General features: G+C 38.4%; 1 protein-coding gene across 1 annotated transcript; it reads right to left on the bottom strand.

Annotated features, from left to right (window-relative positions):
- Positions 1-4,303: 4,303 nt before the first annotated feature.
- Positions 4,304-20,296, bottom strand: LOC124173995 (facilitated trehalose transporter Tret1-like). Its single transcript, XM_046553151.1, has 2 exons — positions 20,194-20,296; positions 4,304-5,929 (listed from the first exon to the last, which is right to left on the bottom strand). The coding sequence occupies exons 1-2, from the start codon at positions 20,240-20,242 to the stop codon at positions 4,578-4,580; spliced, it is 1,401 nt and encodes a 466-aa protein (XP_046409107.1). The 5' UTR covers positions 20,243-20,296; the 3' UTR covers positions 4,304-4,577.
- Positions 20,297-20,551: the final 255 nt, after the last annotated feature.

The following is a 20,551-nucleotide window of genomic DNA, read 5'->3' as shown; positions in this document are numbered from 1 at the left end:
AAGGGCAGGTGTCATTCACGGCAGCGAGGTTGGCAAAGCAAATAATTACGTTTGTACATGTATCTTCATTCTTTGTAAAGGTATCGGCTCGAGCCGCTACTCTCTTCTTATTCTCCTTCTGGTTTCATTGGATAAAGACGTCGTCTCATTTAATATCTTTAAACTGATTCATCAGTGAATTTATTTTCCCCGGTTGGCTTCAGGCAGCCCTGGCAAAAATGAAGGAGGCTGATAACGGTGCTGGAGAGTGTTTTATCATTTCTGTTCGGAACACCCAAGAACGCCGTCCGCCTGGGTTATTAAGAAATCCAGATTAATTTAAAAAATCAATGAACTGCCTTAAGATGTAAAAAATCCTGCCATGAAAAGTCCCTCTTTTCATAAAGAAAAATGCTCTTCGAAATGTGATTTCAATCGTGCTTTTTTATCTCCTGAGGCGATGAAACAAAAAAGATTTTTCAGTGGAATTTATTCCTCAAGTCATAACGCGAAACTTAATTTTTTTGAATGCCAAGATTTGGACTCCCGCCCGTGATTTCGACCTATCGATAGTGGATTCCGTCGATAGTCGATTCCACCAGTAGTCGATTTCCACAGATACAAACATATGCAAACATAAATGCGTCCATAACCGCTTTACAATCAAAGACCCCGCGAATAATGTTACGTTCACTGTGTTGTGTTCGTCGTTTGCGAAATTGATCCTGCCGAAGTTTATCAGCCTCTTAAGTTCTTCATTTACTTGTTTCACCTGCACCTAGGCAATCAATTACCGTTATAACTTAACTTTGTAGTGTTGTGTTTGCTGTTTGCGAAACTTGTCCAATGAAAGTTTATCAACCGCTCAAGTGCTACTTTCGCTTCCTTCATCAGAATCTGGGTAAGTAGAAGTGTTGCCATTGCCACATTTTTCTTTTTTAAATGACGCAAATTCTTAATATTTTCAACCTTCTCACACTTTCTGAGACTGAGGGATCCATCTTCTATTGATTGAAAAACTTTGCATTTGCGTAAAATTTAATTTATTTATGTGCTTGACGCATTTAATCACCGTAGTGTGGGAGGAATGTGAACAAACATTTCTCGACTTTACTATTTATTAAGTCATTTAAAGTTATTTACATTTTTTTAATTGGCTGTTGTGCCATTAGTGTTGCTTCCTTTAAAATGTAATCATATTTGTTGGAGATCAGAGGGTATTTCACTCTTTAGGTTTAGACAAATCGGTTTTAAATTATTAAGAATTAAATTCTCAAATCAATTTAGTACTTCGATTATTCAAGGTGAATAACTTATCGTTTTTTACATATAGAACTGATGGGGATTTTTTTCGAAATATCCTTTGTTGAATGTTGGTATTTATATAGTTTAAGGGAAAATCACATGAATAGAGATTACTTTTTAACAAAATGACTTACTTTAACTAGACAAATTAGATGTATCACTAATAGATTCTAATAAAGTTTATGTGATATTATTTACAGGTGTAGCAAGGAAGAATTTTCCAAATTGCGAATGATGAAGAAATGCGAGGAAAAGTGAGCTTGTTCTTCATGGATTCTTGTGACCTTAAGGAAGGATAATCAGGCAAAAACATTGATATTGATCCTATTGGTCTTTATTTTCGTTTACATTGAATAAAGGCATTTCTAACGGTATTTGTTATTTATCAACACTCATCAAAATATTCAGAAAATATTTGTCTAGTTATATTTGACATCTAAATTCTTACTACTTCTTAAATTGACTTTTAACTTACTATGCTTAGTGAATTTACTCATACGATAAGATGTTTTTTTACATTGGATGAATAGACTGATTAAAGAATACTGTGAGAGGATCCACTAAAACCTCTTGACGATAATTAAGCACAAAATGTGGTTTACCATCCGGGCTTGGCCCCTTTATTGTGTCTAATGAATTCAATCTCTTATGTATTTCTGAGATTGTGTGGTATATTAGTAAAAATGTGTAATATTTAGTTAAATATAATTATTTTGTTTTAACAGCACACATGTGTTTTCCATTTCCTCTGTAGACCCTGTAAGACCTGAATCTCACAGATTTTTTTCTCTATTCACTTTATTGTCAGCAAGAAGTCTCAAACAAACTGGTAAGTGTTCCCACATAAACAATGCAAAACACACTAGCATGTTATATTATGTTTATGAACGCTCTCTGCTGCTTAGACAGGATGTTCTCAAATGTACGTAAACACTCTGAAATGCTGGAGATGTCACTCACACTAAATGACAAAATGGATGTACTAGTACTTCCACGCTTGCACTAAATACACACTGGCACCAGAACAGAGATTTAGTTTTCGTTTTGCTACTTTAATTTCAGTTTTAATACAGCAGTGCATGTCAACAGCTGCATTCAGGATTTTGCTCAATGAAGAAAAATATACTCAGGGTGTTCAGTGATTGGGAATCTGGAAATATGCATGATTTTTGGTCACTAAAAATATCCATGAATTTTTGCTCCTGCTTGGCATTGCTTTTATTTCAGACTCGTTTCACATGAAATTTGTCAGTGCAAGGCCAATTTTCAGGCCTATTTTATATACTTACATGCATGCTTCAAAATGCATTGATTGCATTTTAAATTGCACTTTATGAGTGCAAACACTGTTTAGATAACTTTTTCAATTTTGACAAATTTGTTGATATTCCAAGTGTTGCATTCATAAAATAAGTGAATAATTTCTTTTAAAAATGTAAGAATTTTAATTAGGATAATACATAATTATAGAATTAATTAAAAGTATTAAGTAAATGTAGTGTTGTAAAATTCGTATACATAGCTTTTATCTCGTAAGATTGACCTGGAATTTAGTAAAATTTCCCTAGAAAACCTGGAATTCTGCAGGAATTTTTCTGCTTTCATACATATATACGTCTTGTATACTGTATATATATATGTCTTGTATACTGTATACGTATACTGTATATGCGTGGTAGGAGGACATTTGGTAGATGGTGGGTAGAAGGTTTTTATACGTATACAGTATACGTGTATCTTCTACTGTATACGCATGTTATACACTACGTATACATATATTTAATGTATACAGTAGCATGTGTGCTGTCTGGGTTGTTTTTGTTTTGGTCATAATTTGGTTATGGTAAGAGCACGGGTAAGAGTAATAGTGAAATTCGAAGTTTTTTGATGTTACAATAACCGGTTTAGCAATTTGTTTCAGCCTATTCATTTCATTGTCCTCGCAATGTCAATGTGAAATAACGTAAACTGATTCTAAGTCGTTAGTGATGAGTGGAAAGTGAGGTGTGGAGAATCCTTTCGAACTTCAAGGAGTGCAAATTCTTTTAGTGTGTGCAGAGTGATTGGAAAACCGATTATCATGTTTTATTAGTGTTTTATATTTATTGTCAGTCAAGTTTTTCATGGAATCAGTTGATTCGGAATATACTGATTATAAGTATCAAAAAGACAGCTCGTGAAATGTGTACGTTGTAGTGCTATTTATGATATGATGAGCAATAAATATGTACAAGTAAGGGTAATTTTGCTTATTATTACTCTTATTAAAGGATAAATTTGGATTTTCTTTAAACACTGATCTGGCGGCAGACGCTGGAAATCTTAAAAAAAAGTGGAATAACCCTGCTGAGCCACTTAAACAACACTGCAGTAGGGCATCTACAGGCTTGTGACGTCACACATCAATTCAAGATGGAAGTAGGGCTTTTTGGCGTAACGTAAAATTTGTCACTGTTTAAAGCCTTCTCTAAACATGTACAATGAATTTATGAAAGTATACCGGGACTAGCCACGGTGATAACTTTTTACGGAGTCACCCGCAATGCACAAATAGTGCGAAAAATCCACAGAGGAAAAATCATTCGCCTAGACCGGGATCCGGGTTCGAATCCCGGTCAAGGCGAATGATTTTTCCTCTGTGGATTTTTCGCATGTACAATGAAGAAAATAGCATAATTTTATTGTCATTGCTCCTTCTGAAGCACGATATTTCGATTTCTTAAATAAAAAAAATATGGTGAACAACCCTATTAGTATGTATATATTTTTTTTATATCACGAGATGTGGGTCAAATGTAAATATTATTTATTTTTTCAAACTTTGCCTACGTTTCGGACATTATATTTGTCCATCCTCAGGGCTATAAAAATGATAATGTATACAACGTAAACGTAGGCAAAGTTTGAAAAAATAAATAATATTTACATTTGACCCACATCTCGTGATAAAAAAAAATATATACATATAATAAGGGGTCGTGAAGTATAAAGTTTGAACCCTATTAGTCCATTTTGAAATTCGCCTGGAAATATTTTTAAGCTATGGTAATCACGTTTATAATGACTCAATTTTTTATCACTGGTATGTGGGTATTCCTCTAATGTCAATTAGTCATCTCGTGAATGTAATTCATCCAAATCGAGGTGCTGATTTCTTCACGATTTTTAATAATCACGTTTTTTGAAACTTTGTTACATCCTCTAGTATAAATTGCTGACTTTTGCTTTCCGTGCATGACGGGGTTCGCAGGGAATTCCATTTACCATTGCTCGCCGATCCAAAATTACGTTCTTCATAGCTCTTCGTGTATGTTTTCCAAAGTTTTACATTTGGTCTCGGGCAACATCACCGCAGTGAAGAAGAACCCAAGTGCACAGCACACGGAATAAACCCAGTACGTTCCGTAGAAATGCAGGTACTCTTCCATGGGACTGAAGGTGAGCGTGACGACGAAGGCCAGCAGCCAGGAGAATCCGCCGCCCAGCAGAGAAGCGGCACTCTTTGCGCCTCCGGTGAAGAGCTCGCTCATGACGATCCAAGACAAAGGGCCCAGGCCCACGCAGAAAGCGGACACGAAGAGCATGAGACAGGCCACCGGCATCCAAGTAAGGTCGCTCGCCACGGAGAACTTATTCTCCTCCAGGAACGACTGGACACCCAGACCCACTATCCCCACCGTGGCTAACGCCGTGGAAACCAGAAGCAGAGGGCGCCGGCCCACCTTGTCCACGAGAGCAGCCGCCACCCAAGTGGAAACGTTCTGCACGACTCCCGTGACGATGGCCGACTCGCTGGGACCCAGCCACGGCTTGTTCGTCTTCGAACTCCCGCGAAACACGGTCTCCAAATTGAAGAGTATGGCGTTGATGCCGCAGAATTGGAAGGCGAACATGAGGCCGGACACGACCATCAAAGCGCGCCGGTTCCCTCGACTCGAGAAGAGCTCCTTGAAAGAATCGACGAGGCTGACGGAGCTGGCCTCGTGGACGCAGGACGAGATGATGTCCCGCTGCTTGGACAGATCCGGGGATTGCTTCTCGCCCGTGAACCACGCGAGGGATTTGGCGGCTTCCTCCAGTTCCTGTTTGGAAATCAGATAGAATGGTGTTTCCGGGAGGAAAAGGAACGTGGCAAGGAAAGCTAGAGGGAACAGGAGGCTCACACCGGCCAGGACGAAGTAGGACGTGTACGGTCCGATGCAATAGGGGACCATTACGCCCAGGTTCAACATTATTTGGAACATGGCGCACAGGGAGCCGCGGAGGGAGGGGGAGGCAAATTCAGCGATGTAAGTGGGGCCCACGAGAAGTGCCACCCCTGACGAGACGCCGATGAGGAGCCTGGCGGTGTAGAGCATGTAAACACTGGTCGCGTTAAGGATGACGATCCAGCCGACGACGCACGGAATGCCGCCGAAGGCCAGCAGTGTTTTCTTGCGGCCGAACCTGTCCATCGCGAAGCCAACCATGACGGAGCCCAATATGGCCCCCAGCGGCATCAAGGAACTGACCCACGAGAGCTCCGTGCCCGTCAAAGGCCGTTCAAGGGGCTCGTACGATGTGGATGGGTCCTGCCCTTGGAGTCTGCTCGCCAGTGGGGATGTCCAAGTGACGGCTAATCCGAAGCAAAGTGACGGGATCGTGGCTGTTTGGGAATAAAGAAAGAAGGTCTGTCAGCGGTGCAATTAACATTTGATGACCGTAGCCAAGAGAGCTAGTCTCCTCTCCATGCCGTGGAGGCACAGTTTATTCATCTCCAGGGGCCATCTTTATCTAGTAAATTCAGGTTACATGGGGGCGAAGGGAACCTCGGGACTGATACACTTTGTCCCAATGAGCGAGTTTCCTATCCGTGGGAAGCATACCATTATTATGAATAAACGGCGTTGAAATGTAAAAAGGATTTTAATTTAATTTAATTATTTCTATAGTACTTCTCCACAGAAAATATTCTAAACTTATTAACATTTTTTGAAAGTCTGTAGTTGGATTTAAAATTATACATATCTCTCTCAGCCTTACACAGTAAAGGTGGCGTAGAAAATGTAGACAAATTTAAGTAGCATACTGGATGGATCACTGTCATCATAGGTGATTTTCTGTTGATTTAAGCTTTGATTGAACGTTTGTTTACGACTAAGGGTGCCTTCATAGCTCGGCGTTGCGTACTTGGGGGCGGAGCTAACTCATCGCAGCAAGTTGGAGCCCTTCACAGCTCTGCGTTGCGAAAACGAATGAAAGGCAAAAAGCGTCAGCTCCTAAAAATCGGCCTGTGAGCTTATCATCTTATGATTTAGAACCAAACGCACAATACATATGTTGTTTTCTGCACGTTTACACAATTTCATTTCTTAAAATATTTTTCTCAACTATAAATAGCATTAGAAGTTAATATGGCGACCATAAAGTCGATAATAATGCATGTAGTGATGGCCCTTGCCTATGCATTATGATGATCTTTAAATTTTATTTCCTAACTCGGAATATTCGAAAAATAGCTAATTACATACACTCAATGAGCATGAGTAACGTGGAATGTTATCAGGAATATTTATTAATGATAACTGTTGCTCAAACAGATTGTCCTAGTCATGTTATCTAAATAGCTCTAACCGAGTAGATTATGAGGGCATAATTATTAGATATCAATTGGAATTTAAACGACCGTAGTCACCAACAAGCACCTCTCACGCTGTATTTAGCTTGTGATACCATTTACGGGTATGTGTTACGCTAATCTATGCTCCTAAGTCATTGTAATCTAATTTATGGTTAACATTCGTCTTATGTTTAGGAAAGATACGAAATATCTAAGCTGAACACTTCAAAATAATAGTAAATAATGAAATAAATAGCATTTGCCACTCCCATTAGAGCTAATCTTGCATATTTGTATACCCAGAAACAAAACACCAATTCGAAATCGTCGGCGTACTGCCGCCTTCACGCAGAGAAAATCCGACAGGTTCAGTTTTTCTGCGACGACGCAGCGAGCTGGAGACGTGACGTCATCAATTCTCAAAGACGGGCTCTGATTGGCTCGCTAGCCGCGGCGTCAACGCAACGCCGAACTGTGAAGGCCCCCTTAGGCGGCAAGAGAGACACTATGAGAGAATAGGTTCACAGGGTTAGTTCAATGGCGAGCTTGAAGTTTAAAAAAAACAGGATATAGATGCATACAATACTCAATGCCTTCACGTAAGTATATGGAAAATACCTCAGGTACATATGCTCTGTTTAAACAGATTTCTGTCCTTATTAATCGGAGTAAACGCTAGGTAATTCTTGAGTTGAATTCTGTTCATGTCCCAAACTAGTGGCTGCCCAAAATACCCGACGGCCCAATCTTCTCTATCAACATCAATATTTATTAAACAACGAGTCTTTGCATTTCCTATCATGTGCAAGAAAAATCTTTATTTTAGAAAGTGCCACGGGATTGAAATGTGGTCAATATGCTGAACTGTGTAGTTGATCTCTTGTACTTCAGCTACTGTACAATGTACATCCTGCTAGTCAGGCACTTAGCCTGGGGATAGGGGCAGCTTTCTGGGGCTTCTCCCCCCTCAAAATGTCTTTTCTTGTGACAACCACTCGGGATACATCTGCTGTTAAGACCACTAACCTTGGGGCATCCTCAACTTCTGACTCCCTCTTTTTCGATCGAGTTAAATTTCATTATGTCTGCCAATGACACACTATTTAAACGTTAATTTCAGCGTTAAGAAAAAGAAAAGTGTAGGTGATTGAATTAATTGAGAGCTTTTCCGATGAGTGCGAATTGATAACAAAATATCAGTGTAGACAACCCGCATAATCGGTACCTTCAAAGTACTCTCTGGAGCAAAATTCTGTCTGCGCTTCACTTAGATTCTGTTCATTTATATTTGATACCAAAATGGTGTTTAACCAGGCAGGCACGCCTTGAGATTGATATCAGTTGTCTATGATCTGGTAGTTTTTAAGAATTGAGTGAAGTTGCTGTTAGATTAAGTGAAAATTGTGTTTATTTCTGATATTCGGTGGAAAGTTGCTAATTGGTAAAAAGATTTTAAAGAGCCGTTCAAATTCAGATGGAACTAGCATGCGTCATTTCATGGTCGTCCATCATTAAGTATTATTCATTATTGAAGTAAAAATAAATTGATTCAAGTGAATTATCGTCCAATATTTCGAATTTATGTATATATTATATCATTCATATGTGAGGGGGTGAGAGAACAAGGGGTACAAGTGATTATTTTCTCGACAGAGTTAGTTAAATTAATAGGTTAATTAGGTTAATTGTTAGAGCAAATACACAAAACTTGGTTGCCATGGGATACAAGTGACTCTCTGTTCTGTTCTGGTATCTAGTGGAAAATCCAATGCACTATTAAGCATCTAATTGAACTTGTTTGTGTTCTATAGATAATTTATGTACCTATCTGCGTATAAAAAATCACTTGTACCCCTTGGCTTCTTACCCACTCATATATTTTTTATTAATGAGCCGGGCTCAATAAATTCAAATTAAATAGTTGAGCCCGTGCAAGGTTGTAATTGTTTGAAGGGATGATGAACATTCAGGGGCGGTTTATATTTTTAACAGATAAATTAGTTACATTGTTTGCAGAAAATTATTTTCAAGAAGCTTAAAGATATCAAGTAATGTTTTTTTTTACAGAATGGTACTTAAGATGAAACGTAATAACTACAACCTAAGTTTTCATGGTAATAAGTGACCATTGGGTATTTAATGTTTTAAGTTCGTATAAAACAGTTAAAAATATAAGATCTGGTCGAGATAGCATTAAATCTGTCCCAGGCGTAATCTGGCCTATAAAATAATAACGAGTAATTGAATTATGGAGAGAACCAGTGCTAAAATGCGGCTTGACAAAAGAAACCAGACCGCCCTTGTTCTAGAGGAGTAATAAATTTCCCGACAAGGTCAGACAGATTTCAGAAAAAAATCTGAATAAATATACTCTGAGGAAAATATTGGGCAAAGTTCTAGTGAAAGCATTTGAGTGTGAGAATCACGTGCTGCGGCACGGGGCAACTTTTATACAAAGCCAAATGATATCCGCGTAAATTTCTAAAGATATTGGCCGATCGAATATATTGGAAAGTATTTGTTGATAGCACCACATAGGCAATTTCTTTCCTTTCGTCTGTTATTTTTATTTACTTTTTTGCGTCTTTTATTCGTTTCTATTCTCTCCCTCTTTAAGTTTTCCATAACCGTTTAGAGTCCAATGTTCCCATTTGGGAAAAGATTCATAAAAATTAATGAAAATTATATTTCGTATCTGTCATTACTTTTATAGCTTTTATTATGCAAATAAAGTACGGAAGTATTTTAAAAAAGTGAATAGCATGGCTTGTGTATATATTGGTCGTTAATTATACATTTTCAAAATTGGTCATTTTTATCACCTCTGTAATGAGTATGAGGTTAATTCAATATGTTTCCCTACACTCGCTCTCCAGTAACAAATGCTCAATTATTTAAAAGATCAATATATATAACGTTGTTAAAATTACTTTTTTGGCGAAGTTTACATTTATTTTTCAAGTAATAGCAAACTTTTGTTGCGTGTTCCCATTGGGGCGCATGCTTGAAAACGCGTTTAAAAATTTTTGATCGGGTTTTCTTTCATAATATCTCATAATTAGTTGTAAAATAACTAGGATGGGCAGAAAATAATGAAAATCAGTTGGTGAGTTAGTTAGGTCTTTAAAAGGTTACGCACCGTCTAATTCAGCGGTCCCCAACCGGTGGTACGCGTACCCCTTAGGGTGCCTTCATAGCTCGGCGTTGCGTACTTGGGGGCGGAGCTAACTCATTGCAGCAAGTTGGAGCCCTTCACAGCTCTGCGTTGCGAAAACGAATGAAAGGCAAAAAGCCTCGGCTCTCACAAATCGGCCTGGGAGCATATCATCTTATGATTTCGAGCCAAATGCACAATACATAAGTTGTTTTGTGAATTTTTACGCAATTTCATTTCTTAAAATATTCTTCTTAACTATAAATAGTATTTGAAGTTAATATGGCGACCATAAAGTCGATAATAATGCATGTAGTGATGGCCCTTGCCTATGCATTATGATGATCTTTAAATTTTATTTCCTAACTCGGAATATTCGAAAAATAGCTAATTACATACACTCAATGAGCATGAGTAACGTGGAATGTTATCAGGAATATTTATTAATGATAACTGTTGCTCAAACAGATTGTCCTAGTCATGTTATCTAAATAGCTCTAACTGAGTATATCATGAGGGCACAATTAATAGATATCAATTGGAATTTAAACGGCCGTAGTCACCAACAAGGAGCTCTCACGCTGTATTTAGCTTGTGATACCATTGACGGGTATGTGTTATGTTAATCTACGCTCCTCGGTGATTGTAATCTAATGTAGGGTTAACATTTATCCTATGTTTAGGAAAGATACGATATATCTATGCTTAACACTTCAAAATAATAGTAAATAATGAAGTAAACAGCATTTGTCACTCCCATTTGAGCTAATATTGCATATTTGTATACCCAGAAACAAAACACCAATTCGAAATCGTCGGCGTACTGCCGCCTTCACGCAGAGAAAATCCGACAGGTTCAGTTTTTCTGCGACGACGCAGCGAGCTGGAGACGTGACGTCATCAATTCTCAAAGACGGGCTCTGATTGGCTAGCTAGCCGCGGCGTCAACGCAATACCAAACTATGAAGGTACCCTTAGGGGTACGCTGAAAATAATCGGTAATGGCGGACGCTCGGAGCTATGTATCTCTTAACCAGGAAATATGTATACATATTTTATGGTGTATTTAAAACAAAGTTTCAATTGACACAATTATTTATAAGTGAAAGTGCCTTCCCGTAGATGAATCATGTAATCAGATGTGCACGTTAAACTTTTGGTGGTGCAATTTCGGTTGTATACAAGTCGAGGGCTACGGAAGGAAAAAAAGTTGGGAACCGCCGATCAAATTCATTCACGATATGAATTTGAATTTATTTGAACTTCACTTTCAGCTATTTATGAACTGTGTAATGCATTTTGTGAGGATTGCGTGCACCTATTTCAATTGATGCGATGTATTGCAGCGCATGCTTCAATCGTGTTCGTACAGACTTTTCATAGTTTGCACAAACTATATTGATGATGGGCGTAAAGATTCATTTTTCTTTTTGGTGAGGTTTTGGTTTTGGAATGTGATCATAAACTTATTACCTGTGTAGAATTAAATCTACGCGTTTATTTTATACTTTATTCTAAGTAGCCATAAAATTTAAGAATAAATGAAAGTTAGAGTTTAGTTTAACTTCCTTTCCAGCGCAGAAATAAAATGCTAACCGACAAGTCAGGGACATGAGCCTTCATGCGCTTCGAAATGAGTTTCATGCGCTCTTAGAGATTCTATTTTATATTCCATAAATGGAAAATAACGCGGTGTGTTGACTCAAAATTCTTGTTAGTTGGCATTGCCCAGGATAATAAGTGGTAATTTTCGACAAGAATAAAAAGTTCTCATTTTTAGCAAATTAAACCGTTCTAACAATTAGATTATAGAATGTTAAAGAATTAATGCACGAATTACTGTGAACTTTTAACAAGTATTCAGCATTTGCTTAAAATGACGAATTATTTGCTGCATATTCCTCTTATGGAACGCGATCGATGGCAGAATATTCGGTAATATTTCGTTTGAACGGTAGATCAAAGTGTAGCATAGCCATGCATGACCGCGGGATCTGCCTAAATCATTGACATTTAAACAAGAAGAAGTGGAAAAGTAATTAGACGTCGATGCCGAAAGAATTGACTATTTTCGCCGATAAAGTGACGCTTTTTCAAAATAAATATCCGGAAAATTTTCATTAAATGTGCTTAAATCAGGATTGGAACAGAAGAATTAAAATAATTCGAGGGATATTATGCAATGAAGATTGAAGTATAAACAATTGGCAAAAGATTAAGATATACATGATGCATATCAAAAAAGGCTGCTAGAGGAAAACGCACCAGAAGCTTCTAGAATTTCTTACATTTAGCCTCCGACAGTAATTCTCGATAAATGTAGTGGCGATGACCTCACTCATTCATGGGTTTCCCACGAATGGGATCATTTCCGGCCAATTTTTCGGTAGCTGTCTCCGCCTTAATCCTTAAGGTAAATTTTTCTTAAGGGGGAGCCCTAGCTCGATCGCGGAAGGCGATGCAGACCCTTTCTATTAACCAGTTCGTGCTTCGCTCGTTATAGGTACATAGCGGTTTCTTTATTCAGAATGTTTATAAAGGTTAAATCTGTGCCTTGAGACAAAGACGGGTCTTTTACCAGGTTTCCTACAGGAGATATTTGACGCTTAATTTCACGAATTTCGATTTTTTTCAATGACCATCACCACGGCGCAAAATCACGTAAAGAAAGTCCAACCGACCAAAGCATAATATAATCCTTCAACTACAAGCAAAGGCTACACGTATGCCACGCGTCGTAAATCAAAGCTACAATTTGGTAAATTTTGAGACCTTGCAGCCAGTTTTTCGATAACGCGCAGTCGTTTCGAGTCATCCTAAACACCTTTCCTTCTTCCGCGAGTCATCCTTCACTCCTTCGCCTCCCCTCTTGGCCCTCCCCTCCATAGCGCGCAGGCCCTCCCCTCAAGTCCTCAGCAGCAACACCGACAGCCGGCCGGTCACACGTTTTCTTAGCTGCTTGATTTTGAGGTTGCATCGTCGTTCTTTCTTTTTGCGTTTTTTTTTTTGCGATGCGATGGAAGTGTCTTGCAAGCCCCAAGGGAAACGACGCCGTCGAAAAGAATAGAAGACTTGGAAAAGGAAGACGTGCAAGAAACAGATACTTCTGTCAAATTAACATAAAATGATCTCAATAATGTTTTCTTATCTTTTGATAAAATTGTCAGAAGTATGTCTACAGTTGCGTTTTGTTTTAAAATGAGTAATTTTTAAGGATGCCATAACAAGAATGAATATATTTAGATTCCGTAGTAACGAAAATTTCTTTTCTATTGATAGTTTCTATTATTTTTTATGAAACGATCAAAATGTTTTATTTTTCACGTCTTGATAACATGGTTAGAGAAAAACTTCGTGTTTTTTCACATTGCTACGCATAAGATTTTACACCGCTTAACAAAAAAATTATCAACTCTTATCAAATTATCAACGAGGGAGGGGAAGGGGTGGAGGGGAAGTCTCTAGTATGTGGTGCTGGCCGTACCTCAGCGGCGCCGCGGTGCGGGGTCGCGCCCTGGGGGTGGAATGCATTACGACGGACTATGTATCGTAAACGCTTAGAGATAGGTGAAAACAAACAGAAAATCGGGGCTGATAGAATTTACTTTCACGTCTTACATATAAATAGCACTTTTTCTGCCCCAAAAATCTCAATTGAGGGTCCTCAGTACTTAGGGCCCTTGGGGCACGGGTCGCCTTTATTTTAAAGTAACCAAATTTTAACACGTGAATATGAACCTCATTTGGATCATTTTGAGACCAGGAAAACATAACTTTTCTCAATTCTGAAAAATAAGAGCCGGCCTAGTGTCCAACCACCCGACGCGGTGATTAGATGCGGAAATTTGTTCAACATTAGTTATAGTTGAGGATATTTCGCTAAAGGTGAGACGACATAACAGTTTTCTACACTCGCATACATTATAAAATCCATATAAGTGTTATTTTTTTATTTTTTAATGTGCAAATTACGATTTTATTCATGAGATACATGTTACGGACTCAACGATTGCGCTGGCAAGTCAGAAGCTTGTCTCGGAAAGCGCGCGGCTGCAAGGAAGTAGTTTCTTATTCTTGGAGAACCCATATCTTACCGCAATGTACTCGCATTTTGCTAACCACATTCTCCTAGGTCTTCCATAGCTCCCATCAGCTCAAACATTGGAAAGGGCTCAAGAGTGGCGGCGGGCACTACCCTTCCTACCGCGGTAACCCCAATTGTGAGCGTAAACCCTACCTCAGTCTTTCGATTTTTATCTAGCGTTTCAAAAGTTTTCTACTAAAATCATAGCTGTCCGTTAGTAGAAATGCCGCTAACTGCTTTATTGCCTCGTTATATGAAGGGTTTTTGCCATTTTGAGGATCGCTTATCTTCGATACAGGTGATTTCTACGAGGTGGCTCGCACGGGGTTTTCCACAAATGCTCTTCCCAATTGATTTAAAAACATTCCTTTCACGATTTTACCGAGCATATTAGTCAAATTTTACTAGTAATTGACTAAGGATCTCAGTGCTTGTGCTACGGAAGCGAGGTACCAAGGTCTATTTTCCCTAGAGCGTGAGATTTCAGCATTGAGGACGAACTGCCACTACTGGAGGATATCTCGCAACGATAAAAAGGTTCCTATGTTTTCCAAGATAAATATCTCACAAACACTTTTTCAATACGTATTTCCAGAAATGGGACGAATGCAAGAGAACCAGCGACAGGTTTGAAAAAAACGTCGATGTTGGTTAGAAAAGGGTATAACCACATGACATGCATAATAATCTCCTTGAGAGTCCTTGCACGGTTTGTAACCAATTATTGTTTAACATATTTGTATTGCTACCTAATTACTGGTTTTTCTGGGTAAAGCAGCAAAGAAAGGCATAAGAATGACTTTAAGAGGTCTAGTGATAGGTCTAACAATAAGAGCAGAAAAGTGACTGGTTTGAGAAAGCAACAGCAGCTGAGCTATCGCTAGCCAAATCTGTGACACTGCGCTCGCAAGGGAATGATGCGGCAGCGAAGATAATGATGGAAATTACCACGACCACCCCCACCCGAGGGAAACGGATATTACAGAAATGGATGAAAATGCCTACAACTCAAAATGAACTGACGCTAGAAGAAGCTATTTCGCTGATTGTTGATGGCAATTTAACAAAATTTCTGGATGAAAAAAATCTACATACCCAAAGGGGACATCAGTGGAAGAAAAAAATTTAAGGTGGACCTTCAAGGGCTTCTGAACCACACAGCCTCGCGCATCATAGCATCAATGCCAAGATTCAGTGATGATCACTGGGTCAACATTTCCCTTGAATGCAAATGAAAACTAGTTGTGGAGCTGGTGAACTTATTCTTGATGTTTTCTTATGATTTAAATACTTTTGTTAATTTGTAATGGTTCATACATAATTCCATGTTTTCCATTGCATTCTCAAAATGTAAAATGCTTTCGAGGTGATTTCTGGTGAGTGTTATATCAGAAAAAATGATAACACAAAGTTCAACTATTAATTAAGTACTACTTCTGTCTTGAAATGCAGGTTTCGGCTCTCCCACAGAATTTTGTCATCATGTTCTGTTTTATTGCTTCTTTTCATCGGTGTTAATAAAAATATTTCTAGCTGTAACTTAAGTTACCATTACTTTTCACATCCAAGTGTGATTTTCAAGCAAGCTAGCTGACATATATTGTTACATTTTATTAATTAATTAATTATGTTAGTTGAATATATTTCAAGTAAGTATATATCAAAAAATGAGAAACCTCTCCATTTTTCGTTTGCCACCCGTTTTTCCCTTCCGTTTCGAAAACTACGAGCGATGATATCTTCATTGCGTAAAAAGACTCGACATTCCGTTAAAATAACACCATAAACCACAATTCAATGCTGAAATTTTATTTTTTTAATTTTGTTTTATTCCCAAACCACCGAATACAGCTCAAATTGAGCCATTTTATATTAAGTATTCAAAAAGTTTAACAATTATTTACACGAACAACCAAGCCTTAGATAGGGGAAACCTACCCAGGCGGGACTCGAATCCGCAATTTCTCGTATGGCAGGCGAGGACATTACCCAGCCGCCACCGAGGTCGGCGGCGTGATGTTGACGAAATGCCTGTTTACACAATGAAGATATCATCGCCAACAATTTCGGAAAAGGTGTAAACTCAAAAGGACCTTCGCATTCACAGGCCTATTTTTTCAGCGCATGAGAGAGGAAAACAACCCTCATAAGTTGGCTTCTACTATTTTTAATTGGCTCGCCGCCGCTTAGGTGTCACATATCAACTCCGACTGCGACCCCTGTTCCAGCCACCCGTATCAAATTTATCCTGAGTATCAAATTTCTCCTCGGAGTCGTCGCGGGTGGAGTTGGGAGGCGAGTTGCCCTTTCTCTCCCTCGCGGCGCTTCGGCTTCGGTCTCCATATCCCGGTGCTGCATAGTGTTCCCAAATCGAAAAAAGCTGGCCAAAATTAATAACGTCGTAATTTTATCTAAATTAGAAACAAAAATTGACGGCCGGAACGGATTTTGATCGCCTGAATCTAATTTTGGCATTATTTTTACGATATCTCTTCAATTTAGCATTTTTTAAGCTGCTATTATTTAAACAATTTTTAGAAAATCTCGATATAAATGTCATTGCGATTGGCGATAACATGCTGTTATTGGAGAACTTAAAACAGTATAATTTTAAAGTAAAAGATTTATTAATTGTAGTTTAAAGCCATAATAGAACTTACGACATGAAATTGTTGAGATTCGAACCCGCGACCATCAGCGTAGACGGCGAGATACCGAAATCGGAAAAACTATTCAAACTTATGCATTTTTGGCTTCCATGTACTTGAAAAGTCACATTAGATTAAATAAATTGACTGATAATAAGCAAATTGAGGATAATAATGTTTAAATTTCAATAAAATCACTTTTACGTATCCCTATAAAACGAATTTCAAAAGAATCGTCGTCCGATGTCACCCTACCTGACTCTTTGTCGCTCTGCGAATCACTTAAAATTAGCAGATTTTCACCTCACCTGATAGACTGACCTCGTTTTTTTTTAACTTCTGTTGTAATTAAAATGTAAAGTACATATATTAAAAGGAGTCTTCGAAAGATATCTTTATTATTTAACACTCTTGAGGATTTTCTTGCGCGGTGCTCTCGGAATTTCCTCATGCCTATGTTCCTTGCCACCAAAGCTTCCTCCGTTAAAACTTCCATTGTAAGAAAGTATTACTTGGCAATTGCTGTTCCATGTATCAGCACTTTATGTACCATGGGCAGCTTATAATACAACCATGAAGCTCGATGTACAGCTCCGCTATATCCATGCTATATTGGCTAAAGACTTTATTATTCATCTCGTTGCCGCAGGAAAGGGATTTAAATATCACTGAAAGTCGAAGGATAAGTCTTTCATCGATACCTGTAATGAAAATTGCAAATCACATTAATAATTTCATCTAAAGCATCTGTTCGAAGATTTAAGAAAATTATGGAAACAGGTCCGATATTTCTTTCTAATTTATTATATTTTTTAACTTACACGTAATTTCATCAATTCAATTCTTGTCTGGAATGAAATCCTGAATTAAAACTCCATCGTTAATGCATGATGATTGAGATAAATGCATGATCATTTTTACATACTGCATATATTCGCCGACTGTGCATGCATGCACGGTAATCATTTGCACTCAGTAGATGTGAGAGGGAGATTGATATGCTTCTGGAGGGAATTTCATTTCCTTCTGCAAACAGCTTTTGAACGTCACTTTGAAATGATCATCTATCCTCGAGCTTTGATTCCACTATCTCAGGTATTTCGGGAAAAAAATTCTTCGTATAAAGCGCGTCAGAATATTTTTGGCGTGCTCGATTTCATTCCGTTGAAATCTTGTTTCCAAATATTCCACGACATATTCCTTCTTCTTCTTTTCATTGCTTATGAATACTCTTTTCTCTCTTTATTATTATTGTACACAGCAAGGTACGAAAAATTTGCGGCATCCATAATTCAAATTTAACAGGTGTATTTACGGCTGAAACGATAAATGTGATTTCAGAAAGTTGTCTTTTTTTAACCAATCATAAACCGGAAATTATTAGTTGACATTGAATAAAAGATATAAAAGCTCATATAGACTTGCCTCTGAGTTTCTGGCGTATCCTGAAATTTGAATGCCAAACATTGGTAAACTAATAGCTTTCATTATCTGGACGGGAGAAGTTTCTCGAGTAAGGAGTGTTTACACAGTTCGGAGCACAACACTTGTTCACTAAAAAAATCATTAAATAAAACCGAGTGGGATATATTCACCACATCCATGCAATGGTCATGGTGAGGGAGGCCGTCATCCTCACTCCGTTATTATCAAAAAATGCACTTGCAAGATGTACGCACCCTTAAAGGGGTTTAGAAGAATATTTCCCTCCGCATTCCATCCTACCTACGTCTACAGGCTGTTGAAATGATCCTGCGAACAATTCTTGGCGGCAATGAGGCGGCAAGGGGATTAGGGAGCATTTATTTCTCTCAGCGCCAAGACCTTATTACGGAAGAACGTGCTGACAACGCTGTACAGAATGTAAGGGATCTTTTCTCTATAAAAATATGAGGAAATATTAGCAGAGAAAAGCATCCAGTGGTTGCTGTAAGTTTCTCGCATAGTGACTTATGTAGTCGCTTTTGATCATTCATAATTTTTCTCATTAAGAGCATGACAACCGGCCTTCATTGGTTTCATGAATATCTGAAGGTGAGTGCACAAATGAGAAGTGTGCATACGGTAGGCGTAAAAACGTGATGTATGTAATCTCACAGGTTGTAGAATAATGCTAAGTACACACCATGCAAGGTCGACCATACAGATATATTTAAGCGATAATGCGATTCGGTCTTCCGCCGGCCCCCGGCCAGCCGCCCTTAGCTTCTTAACTTAAAACCCTCTAGATGACGGATAGGCAAGTATAGGCAAGATTTTTTTTCTCCATCTTGTTGTATATACTCTTCCCAAGGATTCTGCATAGGAATATTTGAGGAGAACGGAAGAGCACAAAACTATATCGACACATTTGACTAAAATTTGGCCCAAAAATAGGCAACATTATAAATAATTGAATATTGTTATAAGAAATTCTGAAACGAAGAAAGCTTACCATAATATTGTGCAAAAATGTGTAAAGTTACCGTATTAAAATAGACAGATGAATCCTATGAAATTAAAATAGTCATTTATTAAGTTGAATTTACCTAAAATCGACTATTTCTACGCGTTGGGCGTTTTAGGCTGAACAAGTGAACATGCCCGTGTTTGACGGCTTGTACAGGTCAATATAATAATCACACAGATCTATCAGGTAGGAATTATTGTAGGCAATATCCTGAAGAATCCGAATATATAATTCAAAACTTCCTCATAAAAAGTCGAAAAAATGACTTTTGGCCAGCTTTTTCGATTTGGGACCACTGTGCGCTGCGCCTGGAGGCCCTCGTGAGCCGTTAAATTGGGAAATTCAAACGCTAGGGCGCCCCCTTAATTATCTGTGAAAGCCTTATGTATCGGTGATACCAATTAATGAAAAAGTGACATACGGGTGTATACCGCGTGGCATACATCCATATATCGCTTTTCAATCATCATTAGATGCGAGATATTAAATCAAGAAGTTATATCAATTGTTGAGATACCCGGTAAGAACTCGCCAATTTTTATCACGGTAAAAACTCAAATCCTTCATGATTTCTTAGACATTTCAATGCTTGGAGAATTTTCACATGTGCCCAGAAACGAGGCCAAGGATGGAGCTACAGGAGCTTTGGAACCCTTCAGATTTCCTCATTAAGTTTTGCATGGGACTAAATTTTGAACCGAGAGAACACAGCGCGCATAAAGATGTAATCATTTATATTAAAACTCGTTTCATGAATAAATGTTTTCGCAGTTTTGCATATTAGGAATATTGGTGAATTCGCCAAAGGGATTTGATCGCTGTTTGCCGTCTCAGATGTTGGTGCCGCGCGGTTCTTCCCGAAGCCTTCACTTGCCTGCCTGTTTAATTCATGAATGGGCGCATAACTAATATTTTATGGAATATCTTTCGTGTCAGAATACAAAGTTACACTGATCCAGTCACCGGTAAACTCACCTGATATGGCCGCGTAGTATTGCCTCAACTTTGCTTTGGTCGTCGACATTCTCGTAAAGGCTATCGGGTCACCAAACTTGTCCGTCCCAGTCACACAGCTTCATGGCAATCTGTTGGTGAGAAGTAATGAATTCTACTCATTTCCCCTGCTTTTCTCCAAAAGGGTGGTTTACTATTATTTTATTATTGCCTAAATAGTTTAGTACACACTCCTGGAGCACAAATTTCACACTTTTAGATTTTTGAATAACAATATCTATTTTTTGCGATTAAATGAAAAGGGAAAAATTTCAAGCGCGCGAAAACGCGACGGCTAAGTATGAATGCTGGGAAAACCCCGTGTGACGTCGTTATGGTT

This window comes from Ischnura elegans, chromosome 2, assembly GCF_921293095.1.
Source record: "Ischnura elegans chromosome 2, ioIscEleg1.1, whole genome shotgun sequence".
NCBI lineage: Eukaryota > Metazoa > Arthropoda > Insecta > Odonata > Coenagrionidae > Ischnura > Ischnura elegans.
Note: the sequence above shows the minus strand (reverse complement) of the source record. Positions and strands in the feature narration are given on the sequence as shown.